Source organism: Hippocampus comes, unplaced genomic scaffold (genome assembly GCF_001891065.2).
Source record: "Hippocampus comes isolate QL1 unplaced genomic scaffold, H_comes_QL1_v1.1 scaffold147, whole genome shotgun sequence".
NCBI lineage: Eukaryota > Metazoa > Chordata > Actinopteri > Syngnathiformes > Syngnathidae > Hippocampus > Hippocampus comes.
In genome coordinates this window covers 3,238,414-3,262,370 of record NW_017805009.1, presented here as the reverse complement: position 1 = coordinate 3,262,370, position 23,957 = coordinate 3,238,414, and the positions used below count along the sequence as shown (strand labels likewise).

General features: G+C 42.8%; 1 protein-coding gene across 1 annotated transcript; it reads left to right on the top strand.

Moving 5' to 3' along the window:
• The first annotated feature begins 1,800 nt into the window (after window positions 1-1,800).
• Window positions 1,801-23,760, top strand: gas2l1 (growth arrest-specific 2 like 1). Its single transcript, XM_019860952.1, has 5 exons — window positions 1,801-2,549; window positions 12,115-12,222; window positions 17,298-17,394; window positions 17,961-18,261; window positions 19,742-23,760. The coding sequence occupies exons 1-5, from the start codon at window positions 1,845-1,847 to the stop codon at window positions 21,714-21,716; spliced, it is 3,186 nt and encodes a 1,061-aa protein (XP_019716511.1). The 5' UTR covers window positions 1,801-1,844; the 3' UTR covers window positions 21,717-23,760.
• Window positions 23,761-23,957: the final 197 nt, after the last annotated feature.

Here is a 23,957-nt window from a genome sequence, read left to right as displayed (position 1 = left end):
CGCTGCTTAAGTTCAAACTGTCACAAATCATGAGAACTCAAAACTGCTCCAGTGGATGTGAGAAGTAAAATTTCAGGTTTAACTTCACGTTTATTTTATACCTACTTTCAAAAGCTGGTTGGCCATTGCTCTTGTGTAAAAAGATGCTGACAGCTTCAGTGCTTCAAACTTGTTGGCAGTTTAGCGCCATGCGTTCTTGCTGTTTTGTGGTCAGCGAACCACTCTTTGTTTACAGACTCTCCTTAAGGCCCAAAGCAGGTGATGGTTCTGCTTTTTTTGTACATTCCAAAAGAACCTGATAATCAGGTTTGCTGTCCCAACTGATGAACATTTTTATCTCTGAAGAAACTTGCTTTGTTGTAAATAACTGAGTCATGGATGTAAATGAACCACTCTCTTCAATGTGTTGACTAGACTCTGCTTGGTGTGTCTGCCCCTTAATATTAAGTATACAAAGACCCAAGAGTGCTAAAGCACCGCTGGCGAAACACCACACAATTATTATTGAAGGTCATGCAGCTTCAGGAGAATTGCAGCAGGATGACAGTCCCATGATCATAAGAGGCTTCAGTCTCAGACTGTTAATTAGAAGCCACACAAAGACTTCATTATAGGGAGAATAAAACCAGCATGTGTACACTATTTAAAAATATGTCTTAGGTTGGTACCTCCATAAAATTGTGCTTGAGAGTCGCTCAAGTCGACTTTTTTTGCTGCTGAACATTGTAAATAACTCCCTTCAACAGACATGTCCCAATATAGAACACAAAAGGTGTGTATGTATGCAAGTTAAACGGTGTTTTTAATTTTTTTTTTTTTTTTTTAATGGAAGCGACCATGCAGTTACTTTCTGAACATCGAGTGATTGTTGTTGTTCAATTCCGTAAAAAGACACCACTGGTTTAGCTTCCCTGAATTTTCTGTGTGGAGTTACCACATTTTCCCTCGTATCTGCTTGTTGAATATTCTGTGAGCATCCTTAGCATGAAATGTCATGAACAACAGCAAACGCGTTCCTCAGGAGACTGAGCAGCACGGGTGATGACGTCATTCCGTTATGTCTTTGAAGATGCAAAAACGTTTTGTCTTTCATCTCTTATCGACCCATTTGCGGGAAAGTCAAAACTTATGGTCAGCTCAGTTGACAGACGTTTTCATCTGAATGGAGCCACGCATTGTCTTTTTTGAAATACATATCCAGACAGAGAAGGTGTTTAAAAAGTAAGTTATCTGATTTGATCTCATTCTATTTGTGTCTAAAAGTACTATGAAGTTGTTGCAGGGCTTTCTTTTAGTTGACGCGTGGCCCGGTGACTATGGGGTTAAGTTCTCCTCCTCCTTCTTCCCCAGTTGATCCACATAATGGGATGTGCCACCGCGTCGCTCCGCTGCTTTAAGCCCCGCGGCAGGCCAACATATTGAACGCAGGAGGCGGCGCGACATGGGCCGAGTCTCTTCGTGGCGGTACGTGGGCTCGCTGTCGCTCAGAGGTCGTTATTTTATCTGTGAGAAGACACAGACACGGCCACACGTGAATGTTTGTGGGCCGGGAGGATCCGGCGGCCAGGGGGCGCGTTGATTGCTCAGAACGAAAAAACGGGCTTCCCCTCAACGAGACCCACCCGGAACACGCATCCACGCGCCACGGCCGCAGCCACTCTGCATCCCGCTATGCCCGTGACAGCGGCGCAAAGCTGGGCCTCTACTCGCCGCACATGCACGCCGGCATGGGTGCGTCCACACGCTTACTGGGCTTTATTTTGCAGATGAGGATTTGGAGCGCGGTTGCGCAATGAGGAGACCTGGAATCAAGTGAGACTTTTATCGATACATAATCCGACAATATGGCCGATCAGAGCAACATCCAGTCCGCCGCCTCCAAGAGCATCCGGCCCTTTAAATCCAGCGAAGAGTACCTTTACGCCATGAAGGAGGACCTGGCGGAATGGCTGAACACCCTCTACGACCTGGACCTGAGCGCAGACACCTTCGTGGATGGTCTGGAGACGGGCTGCGCCCTGTGTCGGCACGCCAACAACGTCAACCGAGCTGCACAAGACTTCCAGTTGGGGTACCCCGAGGCGGCCCAGTCCATGAAGCTGCCTCGCAAAGACGTTGTCTTCCAGTCCCGCAACGTCAGCGCGGGTTCTTTCTTGGCTCGGGACAACGTGTCCAATTTCATCAGCTGGTGTCGTCAGGAGCTGTGGATCAAGGACGTGCTCATGTTCGAGACCAACGACCTGGTGGAGAGATGCAACGAGAAGAATTTTGTGCTGTGCCTGCTCGAGGTGGCGCGTCGCGGCGCCAAGTTCGGCATGCTGGCCCCCATGCTCATCCAGCTGGAGGAGGAGATCGAGGAGGAGATCCGAGACCAGCAGGGCGGCCTGCAGATGGACCCCCGAGAGCGAGAGCCGGAGGTACAGAGTCCACCCGGCAGGTGCTTCGGACGCAGAGAGAGCAACCACAGTGTAGAGGACGAGCCCGAGCCGGAACCTTTCACGTGGCCCCAGAAGAGAGTTTTGTGTGACATGAGGAATTTGGACGAGTTGGTAAGTCGCCAGGGGCGCGTTTATAGTCATTCCCACCCAGTAACCCATTCATGCCCCCCACCCTTCCCCTACACACACACACACACACACACACACACACACACACACACACACACACACACACACACACACACACGCGCGCGCGCACACACACGTTTGCATATTTGCAAGATTTGTATATTTATCCACTAAAAGGTTTGAATTTGGTAAAATCTTCCTATTTTCCCGAGCTACATGAAGTCCTTAAACTCTTTGTAATGACCTCCTACTGAACATTCGGCAAGCCCCCTCGTTGCCCATCTTTAAAACTCGTCTCAAAACTCTTTGTTTTCTTTGGCTTTTGACTCAGCATGATCTTAGTTTTACTGCTTTGTGCGTTCTACTATTCATTTATTGTTGTATATATGATATTTGCTCCATGTACAACATTTTGTATACAGCGGTGGTTGTTTTAAAGTGCTCTATAAATACAGTTGAGTTGAGTTAAAAATCATCTTGGAGATTATTACGCTGGTCAACAAATTTTTGCAAAATATTTTAATCAGCGACACAAGTAAACTTTTGTAGGTATTTTTTTATGTGCACTGATTCTGAATCTGCCCTCATTTTCTTCTCTCGCACATCAGGTTTTCATAATCATAAACGGATATAATAACAATAACATAATATTTCGTATAATAATAAATGTTACATTGATAATTTAAGAGTTTGGTTCTGTCGGGTGGATTTTTTTTTCTGAAACCTCACAGCTGTAATTTACAGCGAATGGTAAACTCTATTGCACAAACGTTTGTCGGTCAAAATAAAAAAAAAGAACAATGAAAAGATTTCAAAAACCCAATGTGCTAGAATAAAAAACAGTAAATCTTTTTTCAATAATAACATTTCAACAATTCAGAAGTCATGCATGGAAATCAGTTTCAAACATATTTTAAAATACAACAATTGTTCAGTTTATGTGAAGAAGAGATTTGGTGAAAATAAATGCTTATAGTATCCGTTAAAGTCAAGAAAATTTCCAATGTAGATATAGATTTTCTGCCAAAATGAAAGGAATAGATGCCTGTAGCAAGAAATATGGAGTACGTACACTGTTATTGCTTTAGAGTCCCCCCCCTCCCACCCCCCTCTGGCCCTCTGGTGTAAAATTTTTTTGAAATATTGCTCAGCTTGATTGACACTGTCATGTAGCAATCACTTCCCAGTTTTTGTTGTACTACAAAATTATTCTCGAGTATAGACACATTAAATTTTGCAGATTGCTGAAAAGCTACCACACAAATCTACATCCCTTTGCCCTTCATGAGGAGTATACTGTGCACAAAGGGTCGAACACAGACCCGTGGGGGTGGAAGGCAGTCTCCAAGTCTCCATCCACAGCAGCCAACTTTACATCATCCGGAAGTGGATATCTGCTTGCAGGTCCTTAAAAATGTACTTTGCATGTGCCAATCTCCTGTATCTATATGCAACGGCGACTGCTTAGCTCTTTCTACGCTCAATTTAAAGGGAATGAGGGGAGCCGCTTCAGTTGGCCGGGGAGTCAGCTCTGTTACCTCCCACAATGGCGCAAACACCCTCTTCTATTTGCGCTAGTCTAGCAATTTATTCCCCAAAAAGAAAACTCCACCCATGTGCACAGTTAGAGTGCACTTTGCGCTGGACACAAAAATAGGGCCCGATGTCTTTAGTTTTAAATCTTGTGTGCGTGACCAATCCCCAGATTGTGCAAGTGTACCTTCTATTGAGTTAAAACATATTGAAAGTTTACTCATTGTCACAGACAGTGGAGTAAAAGATCAATTGTGGCGGAATTTAATCTCTAGACCTGCTGACTCCGATCTCATGAGACAGTATTGGTGTACCTAATGTTGTTTCGAGTGAGTGTTTTTCTACCACAGAAACATGTGACAAGTGGAGCATATCCGAGCACGTTGGGTAGCGTGTCAGTGTTTTTTGTGTTATGGTCGTGTGAGAGAAACATTGCATTCCTTCTCACCTGAAGGGTTTGCGTGTCTGTGACGCCAAAACTCACGCAAGAGAGATGCGGACAAAGTTCATTTGTTAGTTGTCAGTTGTAATCATCTCTTCGAGACACAAACCTTCAATGCCATTCGCGAATCGGGAAGTTTCTTTTTTTTTTTATGTCCACTTATTTCCCTATAGTTGATGTGTACAAAATGTATTTGCTTCAATGGCATTTCCCTTATTGTCATTGCGGTTAAACCCGTTGACCTCTTCCCGGGGCACACACGTGAGATAGGCAAAGATCTCGTGAAGAGGCAAAGCTAATGAGCAGGCAGACAGCGCAGCAGCACATACGCTTGAGGGCGAAGATGATGTTTGCGCATTGACGAGCTGAACAATGTGTCTCTTTGACACTAAAAAGATGACAGCGGAGAAGAGGTTTTGAGGGAAGAAGGAGGGGACTCGACAGTCATGCTGCTAAAACAGCAGAGCAGAGCGCTCCTGACATGACCTCTGCGGACAGACTTTGTGAGCTTGTGGAGGAGGATGTGTCCAGACTGTGTACACACTCATATGACTGAGCATTATACAACTGCACTTTTAGGACAAAAGGTGCCTGTCTTTCTTATTTTGGTATTCAAACAAAGTCTTTTTTGGAGAAGTGTTTGGCTTTATTCACCCCGTTGCTTTCACAGAAGCACACATTACTTTGTTTTAATTATACAGGCTTATTCCTATTTTGTATTCCCACTTGAGGCGGTTCATCCGTTGTGAACACAGCAATGGAACTTGGGTGTGGACAAACATCACCGGTCCTAACTAAAGTGATTATACACTAGGGGTGGGACGGTACCATACAGGTAACCAATCTGGTGGTCCCTAAATTGTCTTTATTTTACTTGGCAGCAGAACTGCATTTTGTACAGCAGTGAATAATAATTTTTTTTTTTTCATTTTTAACCTTTGGAATGGTGCATCGCCTCTCATTCCTCGGCGAATCGTAAAAATTGACATAATTTTCAAAGCCTTTATTTTGAAAACTACGAAGTCTATCTCATTGAAATTGAACTGCTTATGTGTTGAACACCATGGGCGCTATTTTTGTAGACAGGCACACGTCCGCTCAGTGTAATAATGGGCGCATCTTCATTTTTGTGCCGGGGAAAGTCAAGTTAAGCATGTTTGTAAATTTGGTAGACTATGCTGACAACATAATTCGCAAGGGGAGATCTTGCAGTTTACCTGTATAAATACACTTTGCACAATATCAAGGACTGTGTGCGCCTCGACTGCCCTTATTTGAAAGGGAGTCATCTCCGTTACATCATACAATGGCGCACAATGGCGCAAATGCTCTCTTCCACCTGTGCAAGAAAGAAAACTCCGCAAATGCACACAGTAAGACTGCATTTTGCACTAGATTTGAGCTGAGCACAATAATAGAGCCTCATAAGTTTATTCTGACCAATTTCATAACTGTTCAATACGCATACTGCATACGCATTTGTCTCCAACTACAAGTGAATAAAAAGAAAAGAAAAATCATGTTTTCATGGCAATGGCATTATGGAGCCCCTAGCCTGGAAGTTTTTGAAAATGTTTTGTAAATTCTGTAAATACAGAACATGTGCAAATGTTCACTCTGAGTATATATGAGTATGTCACAACTAAATAAAAATGATGTAACATTATGCTGTAATCTCGGTGAAGTTAAAAACACATCAAATCTATTTGATTATAATTTCTTGTATCGCTAACTACTGGCCCGATACACATATTACGATAGTTTCGGTTGTCTCTTCATAGTCGCCCTGTAATACCATCGTTTGTTAGCGTCGTCGAAATGTGAAACATTTGAAAAGGTACTTGCGTAAGCAAGACTGAAGTGTGTTTGAAATGCATGAGGCAGTTCAGGAAATGCCTCATGCATGCATTATGGTCATCTTCGAGCATCCATTTGTTGTTTTGATGGGCTCACAAATTTATCCTGCAGACTGTTTGGGAGGGTGGGCTTTCGTTTGTTATTTGTGTTATATGTCACAGCCTGCCTCGAGATTAGTGTTCCATAATTACTGGAAACCACATTACGTTTAGTTATGTCTGTCAGAGAAGAAGGGAAAGTTGCAGGGTTTAATTTTATTGGTCCGCAGCTGTTGGAGCAGACTGTGTGGCTTCTGCTCTCCATGATGACAAGTTGCTGCATCATACAGTATAGATAGCATTTCCCTCCGTCCTTAATGACTTCCTTTTGCTTCCCTTAAGCCATTGATTTCTAATAATACAGCATTTTCGATCTCTCTATTAATATCTGCATTCGCTACGGATGAAATGTCATCTAATACCTTCAGATTGCTGATTCCCATGAGAGACAAAGAGAAACAAGTACATCACTGTCAGGATTAGAATTCCTTTTTTAAGTGTTAATATCTACTAAATATTCACTTATGAGAGTTAGAGCTGCTTCAGTTTCCTAAAAAGCAAACAGTTGATACACAGCCTGGCGTCATGTTTGCAAAGCTAGGGCATGTCCGGTTTACTTTCTTGGTTCCTGCCACTTGCGCATTTTCACCATTGTTGTTCTTCGGTGATACATTGACGACTTTGCCCTTACTCATCTCAGCGTGGGACCTCTTTACACTTAAAGTTAGGGAAGTAACCAGGCACTCATTTCCTTCATCAGAACTTGAGTCAGGGGCGCGTGCGTCAGTAGTTCTGTCAAGGCAATAGAATGGGAGTGACATCATTGGAATACTCATAAAAACAATTGATCGTCACATGCATTCATTTAAAGAGTTTCCTCTTTGACTTTGTCACTCATCTATATGTCCATATCATGTTTATCCTCTGCTTGAGGGGATTTGATCATATCTCCACTAGAGAGGGATTATGACAGCGACTCCAACTTTATATACATTGCACTGTATGCATTTCAGCATTGTATATTTTCTAGGTTGCTGTTAGGCCATGAACTGCTCCTATAGGCAGTGCAATGCCTTTACTGTAATTAAAAGCATTCAGCCCCCTGTCTCTAATGGACATTCATTCATATTGTTCCCCATGTCGGCATCAATGTGCTGTGCGTACATAATCTGAAGACAAAGCGGCATCCTTTTTGCCATATTTCCAACTGGTTCATCGTTTTCCTCACCCGAGGCTTCAGCTGTAGTTCTTACATTCCCATCCCCCCCACCTCTCGTTGCCAGATAGAGCTAAGAAACAGTACAGTATGTCTTGTGGTAAATGAATAGACTGTCACTGCTGACAGCGCGGTAACTAAATGCTGTCATTTCAATCAAAGTCTTTGTTTGGATTGGAGATGAGAGCAGAGGTCAGGGGGGGAAAGATGAGGGGATACATCGGAGCCTTTTATGGGCGTTATTTATCACATGCTCCAACTCATGCATTGAGGAAATCCAAAAACAAAAAGCTTGGTCGACAAAAGAGCGGGTCCCCCCCGAGTGACTTTACTGTACACTCGGCTAAACCTGACTGCAGTCGATGCTGCTCTGAGAAGAAGAGCTACAGTAGAGCGCAAGAAAAGTAGGTCATTCCTGCCCTGCATTGGGTCACACGCTTTGCTGAGTAGAGAGCGTGGCTCCACTCATTGCTTCTGTCTTTCATTGTCACATGCTCTCATGGCTGTCAGGTGTCACCCGTTTTAGGGTTCTTTCCCCTGGGGACTTTGCACATAGCCCAAGGTGTCCGTCCTCCTGGTAGTGAGAAACAGCCGACTTAAATGGCATGTCGTCTGTTTTATGGCTCCTTATAAAACTGGTTCATGATATCGGCTGCTTGTCCGTATGATTGGTGTTTAATTGCGCGTTGATCTGAGCGGGCTTCTGTCCGCGTGTGGTTATTTTCTGCGCCTGCCTGCAGCGTCTTCAAGGAGGTCTCAGGTGGCCATTGCACAGAATGACCCCATTGATTGCTCCAGTCTGACTTTGTATGTGGAAACATTCACCATAGATTCCACTAATTTGATTTAATATCGGAAAATTTTCTGGGCATGTTGAGAAATAAATGGTCATTGATCACTTGATTGCTACAGCTTGGCGGTGAAATAAAAAATTCAGCTTGGATAAGATCACACTGCAGCTGACAGAGGAAAGTAATATGTAACTTGTTGCTTTGGGGTTAGAAGTGTCTGTTCAACCAGTTACATGTGAAGATAAACACCACCTCTTCAGTCAAGTATGCAAATGTTAAAAATTCACCATTTTGCTTCCCATTAAATATTATTCATTGCACTGCATTGGCTAGGTACATGAAGTACTGATTAGTTTTGAGGCAAGAAATATTTTACACCAAGTCTTTGTAAACTAGGCTACGCTAAAATAAAATAATTCATGGACGGTGGGATCTAAATAGGGGCGGTATCCTTCATGTAGCATATACAGTAGCATTATTGTCATAATTATTTATTGTGGGATCCTAATCTATTACTATTCCATATTACAATGTTTCTCCCTTGATATCCAATTAGATTTTTTTTTTTTAACCAGCATTTAAGTTGTCCAACTTTTCCTTACTGGCGCAGCATAAGAAAACAAAAACAAAAACTCCAATTCAAATGTAGACATTGGCCACCAGCAATTGTCACACAGTTATTGGCATTATGAAAATTCACAGGTTGCCATATCAATAGTTCCATGCAAGACGTGAATGTGATTGGAAGTCCCGCACGAGTTCCAAAAAGGACCCCCCTGTGAAGTAGGTATGGCGTGGTTTCCATGTAGGAATTTCCATTCATGGAGATAATACATTTTAATCCTTTTCACTTTTTAAAAGTGCCACGTCATCACAATTTGAATTTCCTGTGAAAACACAGAGTGTTCTGTCTCTCCCTATGATTGACTCACAGACATCAAATAATAGAAACCGTTCCTGTAAATTCCTATCTAGGGAGTTTCCATAATCTCTACTTTTTTATCGTTGAAGTTTGGTAATAATTATCTCTTGCATAACAATCCCATGATGAGCTCGTGTTCTTGCACGCAAGCACACCTATGTTTGTCAAAAGCACTAAGCCAACATAGATTGTTGACTCCTGATCTTATTTGTCCAGAAGTCTCAGAGTAAAATAGAGCCGTACACATGTGACGAAAATGGGAAATGGCATGTAAAATCTTGATTCCTTCTCCTCCCATTTCCCCTGTTCACCGTCCCCGAGGGGAAGGCTCAGCCCTCAGTATCAGTCTATCTCTTCCACAAATGCTCCTTCATGTGCTTGCAGGTCAGGAAGGCAAGGAATGAAACCGTTTTAATGCAAACACTCCAGATAGAACTTGTCACCGACATGACACGTAATTCCAGTTCAACCGTAACTAAAACCAAAATGGCCGTCAGAGCAATCTCTTCATAAAATAAATAAATAGATAAATAAATAAAATAAAAGGCTTGTTACTCTATTTTTGAATCTCGACATTCCTAACTTAGGATAGTAGGCAGCATGTTGTGGATCGTTCACTTTTTCCCTCTCTTTTTTTTCTTGCTTTTGAACATCTGCACATCCTACTCCAAGCATCTCATGTGACCAGCCTCCATTTATAATTCATCCATCCGTTTCTCACCGCCTTCAGGCGCCTCTTCCCAATATTTCTTGCCTGACCTTGTCTTTCTCCTCCCCCTCTCTCTGGTTGTGGTGTGTAAGACGTTGAGTGTACCTTGTGTGTGCATGAATTGCCAGGCGAGCGACGGCTTGGGAAGAGCACACATTTCATTTTGAAGAGAAAAATACTTGAACACATGGCAGGGGCTTCTTTGGAATAAAATAGGTGACCTCATGAAGCTGAACAGCTGAGGGCAAAGAATGAAAAAAAATATGGCAAACGGAACCATTGAAAAGGCCTGTGTGCGTGTGCGTGTGCGTGTGCGTGTGCGTGTGCGTGTGCGTGTGCGTGTGCGTGTGTGTGTGTGTGTGTGTGTCTGTTTCCATGGCAATGGTTCCATTAACTCACAGGCTGGGGTTTTTCCAAACAGGGCCACTCACAAATTGAAAATCGCAGTGACAGAGCAGACAGAAAGAGGGCAGGCACATGCATACACTGCAGCAATGTAAGCAAACAAAACACAGCAAGTCAAGAGGTGACTGAGCCAGGTGGCAGTCCGCATCCCAGCTGCGATTCCACCCATTTAATTGGCAAGAGGCCGGCCGCCCCAAAGGAAATGAGAATCTTCTCAACACACTAGGTGAAGGCGACACTTCTTTCATCCCGTATGCCTTGTGTAGTGCAGCCCCGACTGTCGAAAAGATGGGAGCTGTTGACATGATTATAGCGTCTGAATTGAAGCATAATCTCATCTACTTTCAATCATTGGCTCCTGTGTCCACACTTTGCGAAGGTGTAATGCAAAGGCCCTCGTAAGTCTTTTTACAAATGCAACTAATACCCTGTAAAAAAAAAAAAACACATCTTATTTGGCGAGGCAAAAATGGTAATTTAAGTTGGAAGAACTTTAAAATTTTAAGTATTGACATTTATGGCAATGGTGTTAGCACAACAGAGCAAGCAAGTTAGTTGAGTTGTTTTGACTTGTATCTCTTAAGTTAGGAGGAAAATATGAGGAATTCTTTGTTGTGAAATGTGGAAAAAAAACTATGGTCACGACAGCAAAAGTTAAAATATTTTGTTGACTTGCCCAACTTTAAATTTTATTGAAACTTGTTGCCTTAAAATTTTTAGTTCATTCAACCTTTTTTTTTTTTTTCTGAGAATGTACTTTTTACTTGTCACACAAGTACGAAAAAGAAGTAAATGCTGCTCTCTTATTTGAAAGTCAGTCTCCTTACCTCACATCACCTCTCGAATCAAATTATACCCACAGATTTTGTTGATTGCTTCTTATTATTAACATTATAAGTTATTGCAACTCTCATGAATTGTGCTTTGGTATTTGGCACATAATGACGTAAAAGTTTTTGGAGTTGGGTTCTTGATGTTCTGTCAACCAAGAAGTTCCAGCACACTTGTTTGAAACATGCCAAGAACAAGATGTGAGTTGTCCAATCCTGAGAGAGCTCAGGGCTGTATAGCGCAGGCAGATCTGGCTCCACCCTGCAGTCGTGTCTGACTCCAGTTGCCTAATAAGCAGCCCCAACCACAGCAAGGGCGCTGGCTTGTGATCGCAATTCAAAATCCAGCTGGCGGCGCTGGCCTGCTGACATCATCACCACCACCACCTCCCCCATCTGCTCCTGCTCTGGTTTGTGGGCTCCTTCCCTACCATCGCCCGATGTTGCCACTGCCAGAAACAATGTCACATAGGACAGAGTGTATTCATCGCTATGTTGGCATATTTATTTTTAACCGAAGTAATCTGGAGAAATAAGTCAAGGAAGTGCTTCTAATGTGGCAAGAGAAATGGGTGGAGCACTCTATCACCTAGGAGATCCTAAGAGTGGACTTGGAAAGGAAAATGACACACACGCCAAACGTACATAATGCATACTTATTGTGTAGCTGACATTTCTCTCTGCAAAGGTCACAATTACAGATATGTGACTCAGCATGACCTCATCTCGGCTTCGCAGACGTGTGGAATAGGAAGAGGTCAATGGAGCTGTTCCTTAATGAGTGTTGTGTTTTGTTCCTCTCAGGTCCGTGAGATTCTGGGCCGGTGTTCCTGTCCAGCTCAGTTTCCTATGATCAAGGTGTCAGAGGGCAAGTACAAAGTGGGAGACTCCAGTGCGCTGATCTTCATAAGGGTACGTCCATCAACTTTCCTCGGCTTCAAATATAATGACACTTGATTATATGTTAGTAAAAGGGTTCAGTTAAAATGGTGACTCTGGGGATATTGAATCGCTTTGAGTCCTTAAGCTACTTGAGCTCGATTGTCGCACACATTCTGCATAAGCTTCAAGTCAATAAGGCTGCTGATGTAATCAGCTGCATTTGTCCCATCGTTGAAAATTATTACTGTGTCCTTTTGAGGTCTGCTGTAATTGCATCGTAACATACGGTGGTAGCTTCAATAAATCAAGTCGTATGTTGGAGGAATAACAGAGGGCTGTCTCAGCATGTTAAGAGCAAAGCTGCTTTTTTTTTTTCCTTTCTTCTTTGACATCACAGTCTGAGAGCATCATCACAGTACAGTGGAACCTCTGAGGTCAAACACAATTTAGTCCGAAATGACGATCAACCTCCGATTTGGTCACATTTTGGAAACAGCTTTCCCATTTAGAAATGCAATTCCTCTGGGTTCAAAATGTCATCCTAGAACCTTTATTGACCTTACAAAGATTTTTTCACCATTCTCAAATGTCACCCAAAAAAAGTGGTTACGTAGGGTATATTAAATCTTCATCAAACAAAAACAAAATCAATGTCACACTACGTAGCGGGAAGGAAGGCTTTCTGTATTCACATGACTTCATGTATGCAATTTTCACTCTCTTAGCCGTCACAAAAGTGGAAAAATAAAGAAACCACTCTCTCAAATCAACTTCGTTTTATTTCTAGGGCACTTTAGATACAAAGTGCTGTACATGAATATAAAATACAACATGAACATAAAGCATAAGACAATTGACGTGAGTAGTTTAGAAGCAATACATCATGTTTAAAAAAAAAAAAATCACCTTAAAACGAGGGCAGAGTCTCATGCTGTGTTGAAGTTTGTTATAAAATTCTTTTTGAAGGTATGTTTAAAAACGAACAGCAACTGATGTGCCCTGGGAGGTCATTCCATAGTTTGGGATCAGGCCAGCAATAGAAATAGCTCCATCCCCTCTGAGCTTCAGCTTAGACTTTGACCTCAATGACAATTTACAATAAGTGAGTGTGTGCCTGTCAGGTGAGTCTCTTCATATAAAGACGAGATTGAATTTCATTTGCACATTCGATTGTTCTTTCATGATCGATTTATCATATTCATCATATTGTCCTGATCAACCAGGACCGATATGCTCCATGTTTGTTTCTATACCGAACTTCACTATACTGCTTTATCGCAACAAGATTTCCAGCTCTTTTTCTCGACATCATTGGTACCAACAATAAATAAAATTTAAAAAACAGTCCTCCAGTCTGACGTCTCTCTCGCATGGTGCCAAGCATGATGATGCTTCAACCTCTTGAGTTTTTCAGTCAATTTAAAGACAGTGTTTGAAACTTGGGGGTTCGACTGTAAGCACTGCAATTGCACACTGTGCTGACTGTTTTGAAAACAGTTTTCTGGCCCACTCCCAGAACTGCACTTTTTCCCACTGAGACACAAATAGAGATTTAGGTCATTTCCTGCATTGGCCTTTATCTCGGCAGTATTTTTGTGCAGGCACCACTGTTTGTCTCAGTTTCAGATAAGGAGTTGCCACTATACCCGCATCAAACCTCACAGGACTGGGTGGGGAGACTGCTGGGCAGTATTGATTCGGTCTCGCTTACCTATATGGTGCCCCTGGCAGATTAATGGGATGGTGTACCAAATTGTGAACATCTACAGGCTCGATCTGCTCCACTGTCAACGTCGATACACATTTCACTGAGTGGTTCCACTTTGTCAATAGTTCATGTTGTGGAATTTGATAAATAAAAAGTCCTGTCTCTCAGTGCTTTCAAGATTTAGATTTAACATGTATTATTCTTCTTCGGACACTTGATTAGCCACATCTGTGCAGTTTATGATGCATTTTGAATCATCTGTATCACAGATGACCTTTTTTTTCACAGAATTCTTTTGCTACACGGAGCTACAAACACTTTGCAGTTCTTCACCATGCCCTGCAAATGTAACTGCAAAGTGAATCATGTTAAACTCTTAAAGTCCTCTTTGTGCATCTTTGTAAGTGTAGAATAATTGAAACTTCTTTCATCAGATCCTGTTGAAAGGTACCTAATATTGTGAATGGCTATGTCAGTCGTGTTTTGCTGTAATTCTCTCAGACGAATGCACACCTACTGTGTATTTTATGATACTTACATGAATTACCAGAACTGCCATATTAGTCAGATGTGTTGATGGCATGTGAGTAAACAAAAAGTGATGCCGTGTTGCCACTCTTTATTCAGAAGTGCATTGTTGGGGTGTGCGTGTGATTTTCTGTGTGCTCATCTGCCATTCTGGGAGCGTTTCACTTGTCAGATTAGTTCTGTTCACACTGTCTCCGCCCTCTCCCAGTTCCTCTCGGAGGATGGCAGTGATTATGCATATGCCTGAACAGCCATACAAGTGAGGCCAACACGCCTCTTTTATTCTACTGAGCAGAGGAAGCTGTGGCCGCCTTGATCGCCAAAAAAAACAAAACAAAACTATTCAGCAGCTAAAGCTTTGTCAAGGGTGTTGGGGCTGAAAAAGGCCATGAAACAGATAAAGCAAATGGGCAACTGAGCCATTAGGACAGAGGGGTAGTTCATAATGTTTCTTTGCCTTGAGGGAGGCCACTTTTCCTGAGAAAGGGATGCTTTCAGTCATGAATATAGGATTTGATCAACAAAATGAGAGAGATCATTGTTTGAACATGTGCATTTATTAAGATGCTGTTGCTATAGAAACAGGGTTTGAGTGTCTCGAGGCTCAGCAGCTGAGCCAGCAATGGAAAGTGGAAGATGGTCCTTGAGCATCTTTTTGGCCAGCTTGTGGGATCTGGAAATGAATATATGGCATAAGATTTTTTCACAAAATGAAACAAAGGGACTGCATATGCTTACAATTGCAACTGGACACAAAGAGTGTTTTGTTGAATCATGTAATAGAAGCTTTGGCATGGCACACTGTAAATCTGCTCAGATGCTGGTTTCAGAACGACTGACTGTTGCATCACTTAGTCTCTCAAATCATTTTTTTTCCTGGCACTTTAGTTTTAAGTGATCTGCACTGATTGGTTTTATGGGAAGATAATACACTCTGTATATATTTTATCAAAAGTGACATCATTTGAATTACGATTATGTAAGTACGTGTCCTAGGTAAACAAAATTAAATAAATTCTCCAAATTCCAACAGCATATTCACATAGATGTAGATTTTAAAACTAATCCACAAAGCCTCACAAATGTTTGGTATGTGTTTTTGTGCCATGTCTAAATATGCTTTACAGTTGCTGTATTTTTCAGAAATGTAATCGAAAATGCACACTGCACATTCTTATTTGCCTGTGCATGTGCATATTCTAACATGCAAAATGCCTTTTCATTGCGAGTTAATGTCATTCTTAACCTTGGAAACAAAAAAGAAGGAAAAAGCAAACAATCAACTAAAATTAAAATTAACATTAAACCTACGTTGTACACAGTTTGTTAAAATTCGAGAACTTGATTTGATTTTTCAACACTATGAATTTATATTTTAGAGCACGTGGTGTAATCTGCTCCAAAGTTAAAGCATTGCCCTCGTAAAAGCTTGACTTCCTTAAGGTTCTCCTGCACAAGCATTTTTTATTTATTTTTTTTGCATGTGACATTCAAATATCAAGCAAGTCTAAATGCAATTTACACTCTAAATAAAAATACACATTGAAATACTTATGTGTCCAACAATTAAGTTAAAAACAAACCCATCCATCTTCTATACCGCTTATCCTGGCCACAGGGCCTTGGGGTCCCAGTGCCTTTCATGTGACTATTAAGATAACATGTTGTGAAAATAACGAACACTAATAATTTATTTCAAATTTTATGACCTTTGGGCCATTCCACTGTGTTCATGTGTATTCTTAACATCTACCAAAAGAGAAATAATAACTGTAGTATATGTACTAGACTACTGTTCACATCAAAATCTGAGAAAGTCTCTAAACTGTTCTTAGGTAGCAGTATCAGACAACCAGTGACGCTGTCAACAGCCTGAAGCCAGGTCACTTAAGAGTAAGCAGTTTATGCTCTGACAAAGATAAGCAGATCAGCTGTTTTGACGCATCATCATGCAGGAGGGGAGCAGAGTGAGCCAGATGAAGAGACTAGTGGATTGACGGGAAAACGTATTATAGAGAAGGTGGGGTCAGACGGAGGCGCGCACATCCCATGTCTGTGGCCTCTCCCTGACCACGATTTGGGTCTGGGTGATTAGATGCTACGCCACGTGTGATGAGCCCGAAATAAATTTTGTGCCAGGATAAAGAGATGTACCCTGATGGATTGTCGCAGGCCCGGCCGGCCTCGGAGACCAAGGTACGACCTTTTAAAACATGTGGCTGGCAGCACCTATTACACAACACAAGGCGAGGCGGTGCATCACATCAGGCAGAGTGTGTTGCTTCAGTGAGGACAGCTTCTGACTGGAGGGAGTGCGGCTCTTCACTGTGATCTTGTGGATGTGTGTGCCTCAGAGAGCAGAGGAGAGTAGAAAGTGACATATCCATGACCCCCCCTCTGTTAGGGACAACCACCCTCATTTCCCCGCTCCACTCTCTGACAACTAAATTCCCAGAGAGGACAGCAGGGGTGAGTTGTTACCATGCTAATTTCACCAGGCTACCCTCTGAGGGAATATCAAACCAGACGAATGCAAAAGGCCAAAATGAACGTCTTTACAACGCAACGGCTCTTTATTATGCTACCTTTTTAGGTTTAACTGTGAGTTGGCATGGCAATGAACAGCCCTCTTAATGACGGCAGCTGGGCGTGATGGAGGAGAAAGGGGTAGATGTGGGGGGAGGGTGAAAGAGGGGGCATCTAGATGTTATGTAACATTTTCGGCAAGCTGTCCCCCTTGTAGAAGAATCTATTGACTGTTGTGCTGCAATACATGAAAAACATTCATCGGTTTAACATTTCCATATATGGTGATGTGATTCTTTGTTTGTCTGATGAAACATTGTTTTGGGTTTTTTTTCCGCTTCAGGTCCTTCGTACCCATGTGATGGTACGTGTTGGAGGGGGCTGGGACACATTGGAACACTATTTGGACAAGCATGACCCATGTCGCTGTGCAGCCTTTGGTGAGCTCACTTGCTTTTGCCCGTCAGTTCCTTTACCGAACAGCAATATTTGTAGTATCTTGCTCGGTTTGAATCTAAGGTTCTAAACAAATCACCCCCAATTGTGTTCGGACAAGGTGTGGACACCGTAAGGGCCGCACATGAGAGGAAATTCCTAATGGATCCATTCATTGCTGTTATTCAGCTTTATGTATCCGCCTTCTATTTCATTTTGACCTCTGACTCATTGGACATTAGCCAAGAAATGAACACATTCATCCAGGTTGGCAAAGGAAAATGTGCTTTAACCGCTACCACTACCTGAAAATACCGAAATTTAGCGTTGCAATAACTTGTGAGAAGCAGGTCCAAACTGTTTCTGAAATGGTGACATCATGGACTTCTGTCCAGCTGATGCAAGCTGGAATTACTTTTAGTCAGAGTTGCATGGCTAACAACCTCAGTCATATCTTGGTCGCGGTCCCGTAAGCAAAATATTTACTCCTCCTTTTGATATCCAAAAACTTGATTTAGTTGCCCTTGATAGGCTTCTGTTAATAAACCCCCATCCACTTGTCACCCTGTAGCCCACCGGTACCATCAGGCCAAGGCCAGTGGCCAAAGTCAGGGAGGCCAGAGTAAGTCCTCAAGTGCACATTCTTCCCGCTCAACAAGTCCTGGTCCACACTGGCGAAACGACGGCATGGCACCTTACAAACCACCCGACAGACGCACGCTGGAGCCCTCATCCACACCTTGTGCCTCAAACGCTTCCACAAGGCCAAGCCACCCTCAGAACTTCTCTGCCCCTACTGAACCGGAACCGCGTACTGGTCTTCCACGGCCACCCAGAGATCGCTCGGAACCTCGAGCTTTCAACCCGCTGAGGTGAGTGTGCGTGTCTACAAAGTGTGCAGGAAAGTTCATTCATGATACGGAAGTAATCGCTCTCAGGTTATCTTTTGCTACTTGTTCTTTTGTACCACCTGGCAGGGCAGCCCGAGAAAAAAAGAATTTGACGTATGCACAACAAGTGCAAATGCCAGGAAGCAGATTAGATTAGACCAGAACAGATTTATCTAATCTCAGGTGACGTTGCCTTGATAAATCCGCCTCACCCGACCACTCTTTAGCACCGTCTAGTGGAGAACATTCAATAAGAGGCTCTTCTGCATCCTCTTCTTTCTAAACGCTTTGTCACTCTCCTCCATTTCCTTCACTTAAGTGAACATGAAAGATGACCAGATCATTTCAGCCCATGCCTGACTCGAACAAATAAACTCTGATGTGCTTCGGAATTTGCATGTTCGTGATTGAACAGAAGTGACAAAGACAGATTAGCAGCATTGTCCGCCAGCCGCTTGTCCGCTGCTTGTAAAGAGAATTAAGGCCTAATACATTTGGTTCAATTCATACTTTCCTCATAGATCAGTGGGAAAGCACCATTCTAGACATAATGACGTGGTTATTTTGGCACAAGGCCAATGTTCTGTATTTAGAAATGACACTCGGTAGATGTCAAGTCCAGAGAACGTTCAAATTAACTCTGAGTGGGTGCTGGATTCCAGACGAGAGAAATTGTAATCAGCCCACTATCCCTCGACAACTGTTGAAAGCTAACTGGGGAACTAGGTCAACAGGTGGGCTTGCTTTCTGCAACAAATTACCAAATTTGGACATGTGTTCATTTCCTATGAAATGTTTAAGTTGGTGTTTTGAAGCAATCGTCAATGATGTAATGACTCAATTAGATTGACTGCATTGTACACCACTGAAACTCAATAACAAATACATGAGAACATAATGGAAATAAACAATTTATAATATCAGAACAACTTTGGGTTTGTTACTTCTCTGTTTCTGATCATGAACAGGTATATACATAACTACAGATGATGTACAGTATGTGCAGACACTTGCAAGTACAACGCAGTCTTTACATATCAACCTTTGCTTACTTCCTCCTCTAAGTGAACATTAAGAGCTGATCGTACAGTCAGAGTGGATAGTCCCACTGGTGCATTACCGTGGAACAGTGCCTAATTGAGAAGTAGCAGGACTGTGTGTTTAGTTCTAATCCTCTCACTTGTTCCCATCTTGACTGTAATCCCCCTGGCCGTCACAGCCCACTGTACGGAGAAACACTGAGCCGTGGGCCAGTTGGACATTCTCCCTTCAGTCAGGTTGTCACCAATCGTGCTCTATTAGGGACCTTGTGAAATTTGTCATTTGAAAAGTTGCTGTGATGCAGATTGTGTCGCTTCCTTGAAAGATGACTCAGGGAAAATAATGATGAAACAAATATGAATCGTTATCACATATTGTGTGTTTTTGAAATGTAAATGCCTCTCCCCTTCTCATGTTTCAGGAACAGGGAGACAATGTTGCCCATGACCAGACGTCTCTCTGGAGACAGTGACTCTTCCACAGCGTCCTCCAGAGGAGGAGGAGGAGGAGGACGTCTCTCTCTTAGTGGGACGTCACACCGCTCTAGTGAAGAGGTTGTCTTACTTGTCAATCGTAAGGAGGGCAAGCATGTGATTGAGAGGCCTGGAAATCAGAGCACACCGCGCAGCTCATTGCCCCGTGCGCGCAGCCAGTCTCGGGAACGCTCAGTGCTCGCTTCCGCATTGAAACCTAACCCACCTCAAGCACCTGATGGAGTTCGAAGTGCACGGACGGAAAGGGGCAGATCTCTTGGTAACGAAGGTCCCAGAAGGCTACATGCTCCCCGTTCGCACAGCCAGAGTAAGGTACCCGGCCATACACGGTCCAGTGAAGCCATACCAGTGCCTGGCGCCAGTCAAGCAGCAGAAAGACGAGAGGACTCTCGCAATAAATTGCCCCCATCGTCTCCCAGGATAGGTGGGGTGTTGTCCAAGAGGCAGTCAGCCTCATGCTCCAACTCACCCATTAAAGGAGTACAAACCAACAACAACAACAGCCCTAGTAAGAAGACAATAAACACTCCCAGACCCCCTCGCTTACCCTCCGCAGGAAGGGGTAGACTGCTACCCCCAGTCACTCCGGGAGGACGGCGGTCTCCTCATTCCTTGCCCCGGAATTCTCACAGTCATGCTGCCCACCTGCCTCGGTCATCCCAAAGCACTCGACCAAATGGACGAGGCCTCAGTAGAACCTGGTCTGGTCTGGGCCATCAGCATCCTGAAGAGGAAGGACTGGGCCCCGGGTTCCAGATGCCGCCAACCCTGGACCCGCAGAGAGAGCAGGACCTGTATCGCAGCTTTGAGGCTGAGTATTTGGCTAACACACAACAAGCCAGAGGAGGGTCGAGTAGAGTAATGGGCCAGCATGGTTCCAGAACCCATTCAGTACCTGTGCTCACTGATTCTAATATCACAGATTCTGCTTATTCGTCCTCTAACTCCTCCTCTTCCTCCCTGAACGTGGGTGCAAAGATAAGAGCCCTGCCAGACCTCGGGGAGTCCAAAAGGGCTAACCCCTGTCACTTTCCCTTAGAGGACCCCTTGAACTTACTTTACGGACACAACTTTGGCCAAGGGGAGGCCGAACACTGGAAGGAGCATGGGACTGGTCTCAAAAAGCTCCCAGCCATCTCGAGCTACATGGGACAGAAAACACACGTTTCTTGTCCTGGAAACACGAACCGGCTGGTGAATCAGGTTGCGCCTCAAACTGTTCACTGTAAAAATATGAATGGAGACCATGGGTGTCAACAAGATAATGAATGGCACAAAAACTCACAAGGAAATGTTCCTCAGGAGACTCACCAGCCAAACTTACCAGATGATGTGGAGAATAGCGATGGTAGTGATGACCTCCCTCCTCCAAAGGCCTGTCCCTCACCTGTCCCCCTGCCCCTATCCGAGGATTGCTCTTTTCAGGACTCCTCCAGTGAAAACTCTTCAATGTGCTTCAGCCTAAGCGAGTCCCACTCTGAATCTCCCCCGTCAACCTCTCCCCTGGCCAATGGCAACGCAGGGGGAGAGGGACTACACGCTAACAAAGAACAAAAGAAGTTGGACGGCATAGCCCTTAATTCCAAACACAAACTTGCAACCAGAATGAGGCCTCGCGCTGACAACGGCCCGTCAAACAACCCCTCACGAATCCCCACACTAAACAACCCCTCACGAATCCCCACACTGGTCAGCTTCAGAGACGCCCATGTTCATGAGACTCTTTCACCTTGCCACACGACACCCCTCTCCCCTCATAGCTCCCGCCGTCCTACTTGCAACACCTTACACCAGGCCATCACTGATGTGGTTCATCCTCAACCCTGTTCTCCTGCCATGGGCAATAAGGATTGCACCTTCCCTGGAAAGTCAGGGAGCCTGGACACTGAAGCTTGCATGTAGCACAGAGCTGTAGGGAATAACACCAAGTGGCTGTTGTCCTTACTTTTGACTACTGTGTAAAAAAATACATATACTTTGGACTGAGCTATCGACTGTTTTATTGCATGTCACATTGCTTTTATTTTGCACTCCAGCCAAATCATTTATTACCAAAGGAATGGTGTTGAACATGTATTTTACTGTCATTATTTTTAAGGTGTGCTTGGGGAACTTTTTGCCAATAATAAGGTGGTTTTTGCTTGAAACTTTACAGAGCGTTAGAGAGCGCATATGTGCTGCCATGTGCCCCATGGAGGGGTATGGTCAAGTGCCAGAGATTTAAAGCTGCATTTTTTTCCAAACACAAAACCTTAGTCAATTTAATCGGTGCCCTCTTGTGGTTTGCCACGGCCTTGCAAGTTAAAAAACTGCTAGAATTCTCCTAACCGGAAGTCTTTTTTGACTCAGTTTCTACATAATATATATGGGTTCGATTTTCTTTGGCACTTTTTCATAATTGTCTGTGGGTCAATGAAGGTTCTATTGCTTTGTTGTCATTTTCACTGACAAAAATGTGGAGTTGTTGCCTCCGACCAAACTACTTAAGAATCCACACATGTACAGGTTTCTGTTGCATAGTAGAAAATGAATGTGTAAATAAATGGGTAGGTGCCCGCTTAGGCATGTGGGCTCGGCTTTGTATATAAGAATGCAATGAATATAATGTAAATATTGGCTGTACTAAGTCCTGGGCTGCCTTAGCTATGCAATTTTGGGTGGTGAAATGCCTTGACAGTTCCCTTTGCCTTACAATATTTTCACAAGTTAGGTTTTGAATGTTTCTGTTAGAAAATCATAACACTACATTGCCATTATTAATGGTGAATTAATTTGCAGGAATTGAATAAGAATGTTGAAATTTACAAAGGTTATTGCCCAGTTTAGCTACATGTTAATTCTTGTCCCTGAATTCTATTATTTTGACAACTTAAGAAAACACCCAAGGAAAAATAAAACCTACGGTATTTGAGCAAATTGAGCATCTTTACATTGTAACAGCTTTTATTGTGGAAAGACGTACAGTACCCCTATTTCCATTCCCAAATAATCGATCTTGGTGTCATGTGATACAAAGTATCTTTCAGCAGTGTGATGACATTTGATTGGTAACAAATGACTGTAACACAAGTCTCTGCATAAATAATCGATCGATAGGCTACAGTAGCCGGAAATATACCGGTAGTTATAAACATCATTTTATTTAGTAAAAAAAGAGAGAATTGTTCCGTCAGGGCCCTGTGGACAAAGCTACAAAATTATGAAACAACACACTACTTTTTATTTCATGTCTCAAAATATTTTCAGAAAAATATCATCTCTGGAGACATTGCAGGGAATTGACACACTGACTGGGCTTAAAAGGACTGTATTTGTGTACATACTCTATGAGTGGGATGAAGGGGGGGGGGGGTTTAATGTTGGTCTTATTTATTTATTTATTTATAAAGTGATGTTTCATTGGACTTGCGTGGCACCCTTGGGCAAGGTACTGTAAATGAAACGTCTTGAAGGAAAGCCAAATGAGAGCCTTATCTGTAAAAACTATTATTGATCAATAATGATTTTTAGCTCAGATTAATTCAAAGGCAGAATATTATTCGAACTGTTTCAATCCATTAGTAGGGGCAAGTTTTACAAATATATGCTTTTAATGTTCTAAAAGTTGTAAAATGAGAGTTTCCCTCTGGATTCATCAAACATACTTTCATTTGGTCTTCATAAAAGTTTACCAACTAGGAAAAGTATCACCTATTCAAAACAACTGTAGTTAGTCTGGGCTGTCAATCTCATACCCTTAAAAAAGTTGATCTTTTTGTCTGCCCCAACCAGCAAAATCTGAATGTTCAAAATTTCTTGTATGATATTTTTTTCATTTGAGTCAATCCATTAAATGCACTAATTGTGAAATTTTGATGTACAAAAATCTGCAATACTATACTGGGTTTCTCTTTCGAAGGTGAAAATGCTGTTGTTCTTGGAATAAAAACTTTCCTTCTGAAATTTAGGCTTATTGTTGCTCCTTACTTTTTCCTTTATAGTTCTTAAGGAGTAGGATTATATTATTCGTGTGTGCAGATTTTGCAGGGTGAAGTGAAAACTAGATGGCTTGAACAGTAAATAATCATAATGATTTGCTAAAATTTATTTCAGGGATTTGGATGCCAAAAAGCTGTTTTCAGTTATCAATTGTAAGTGCAGAGT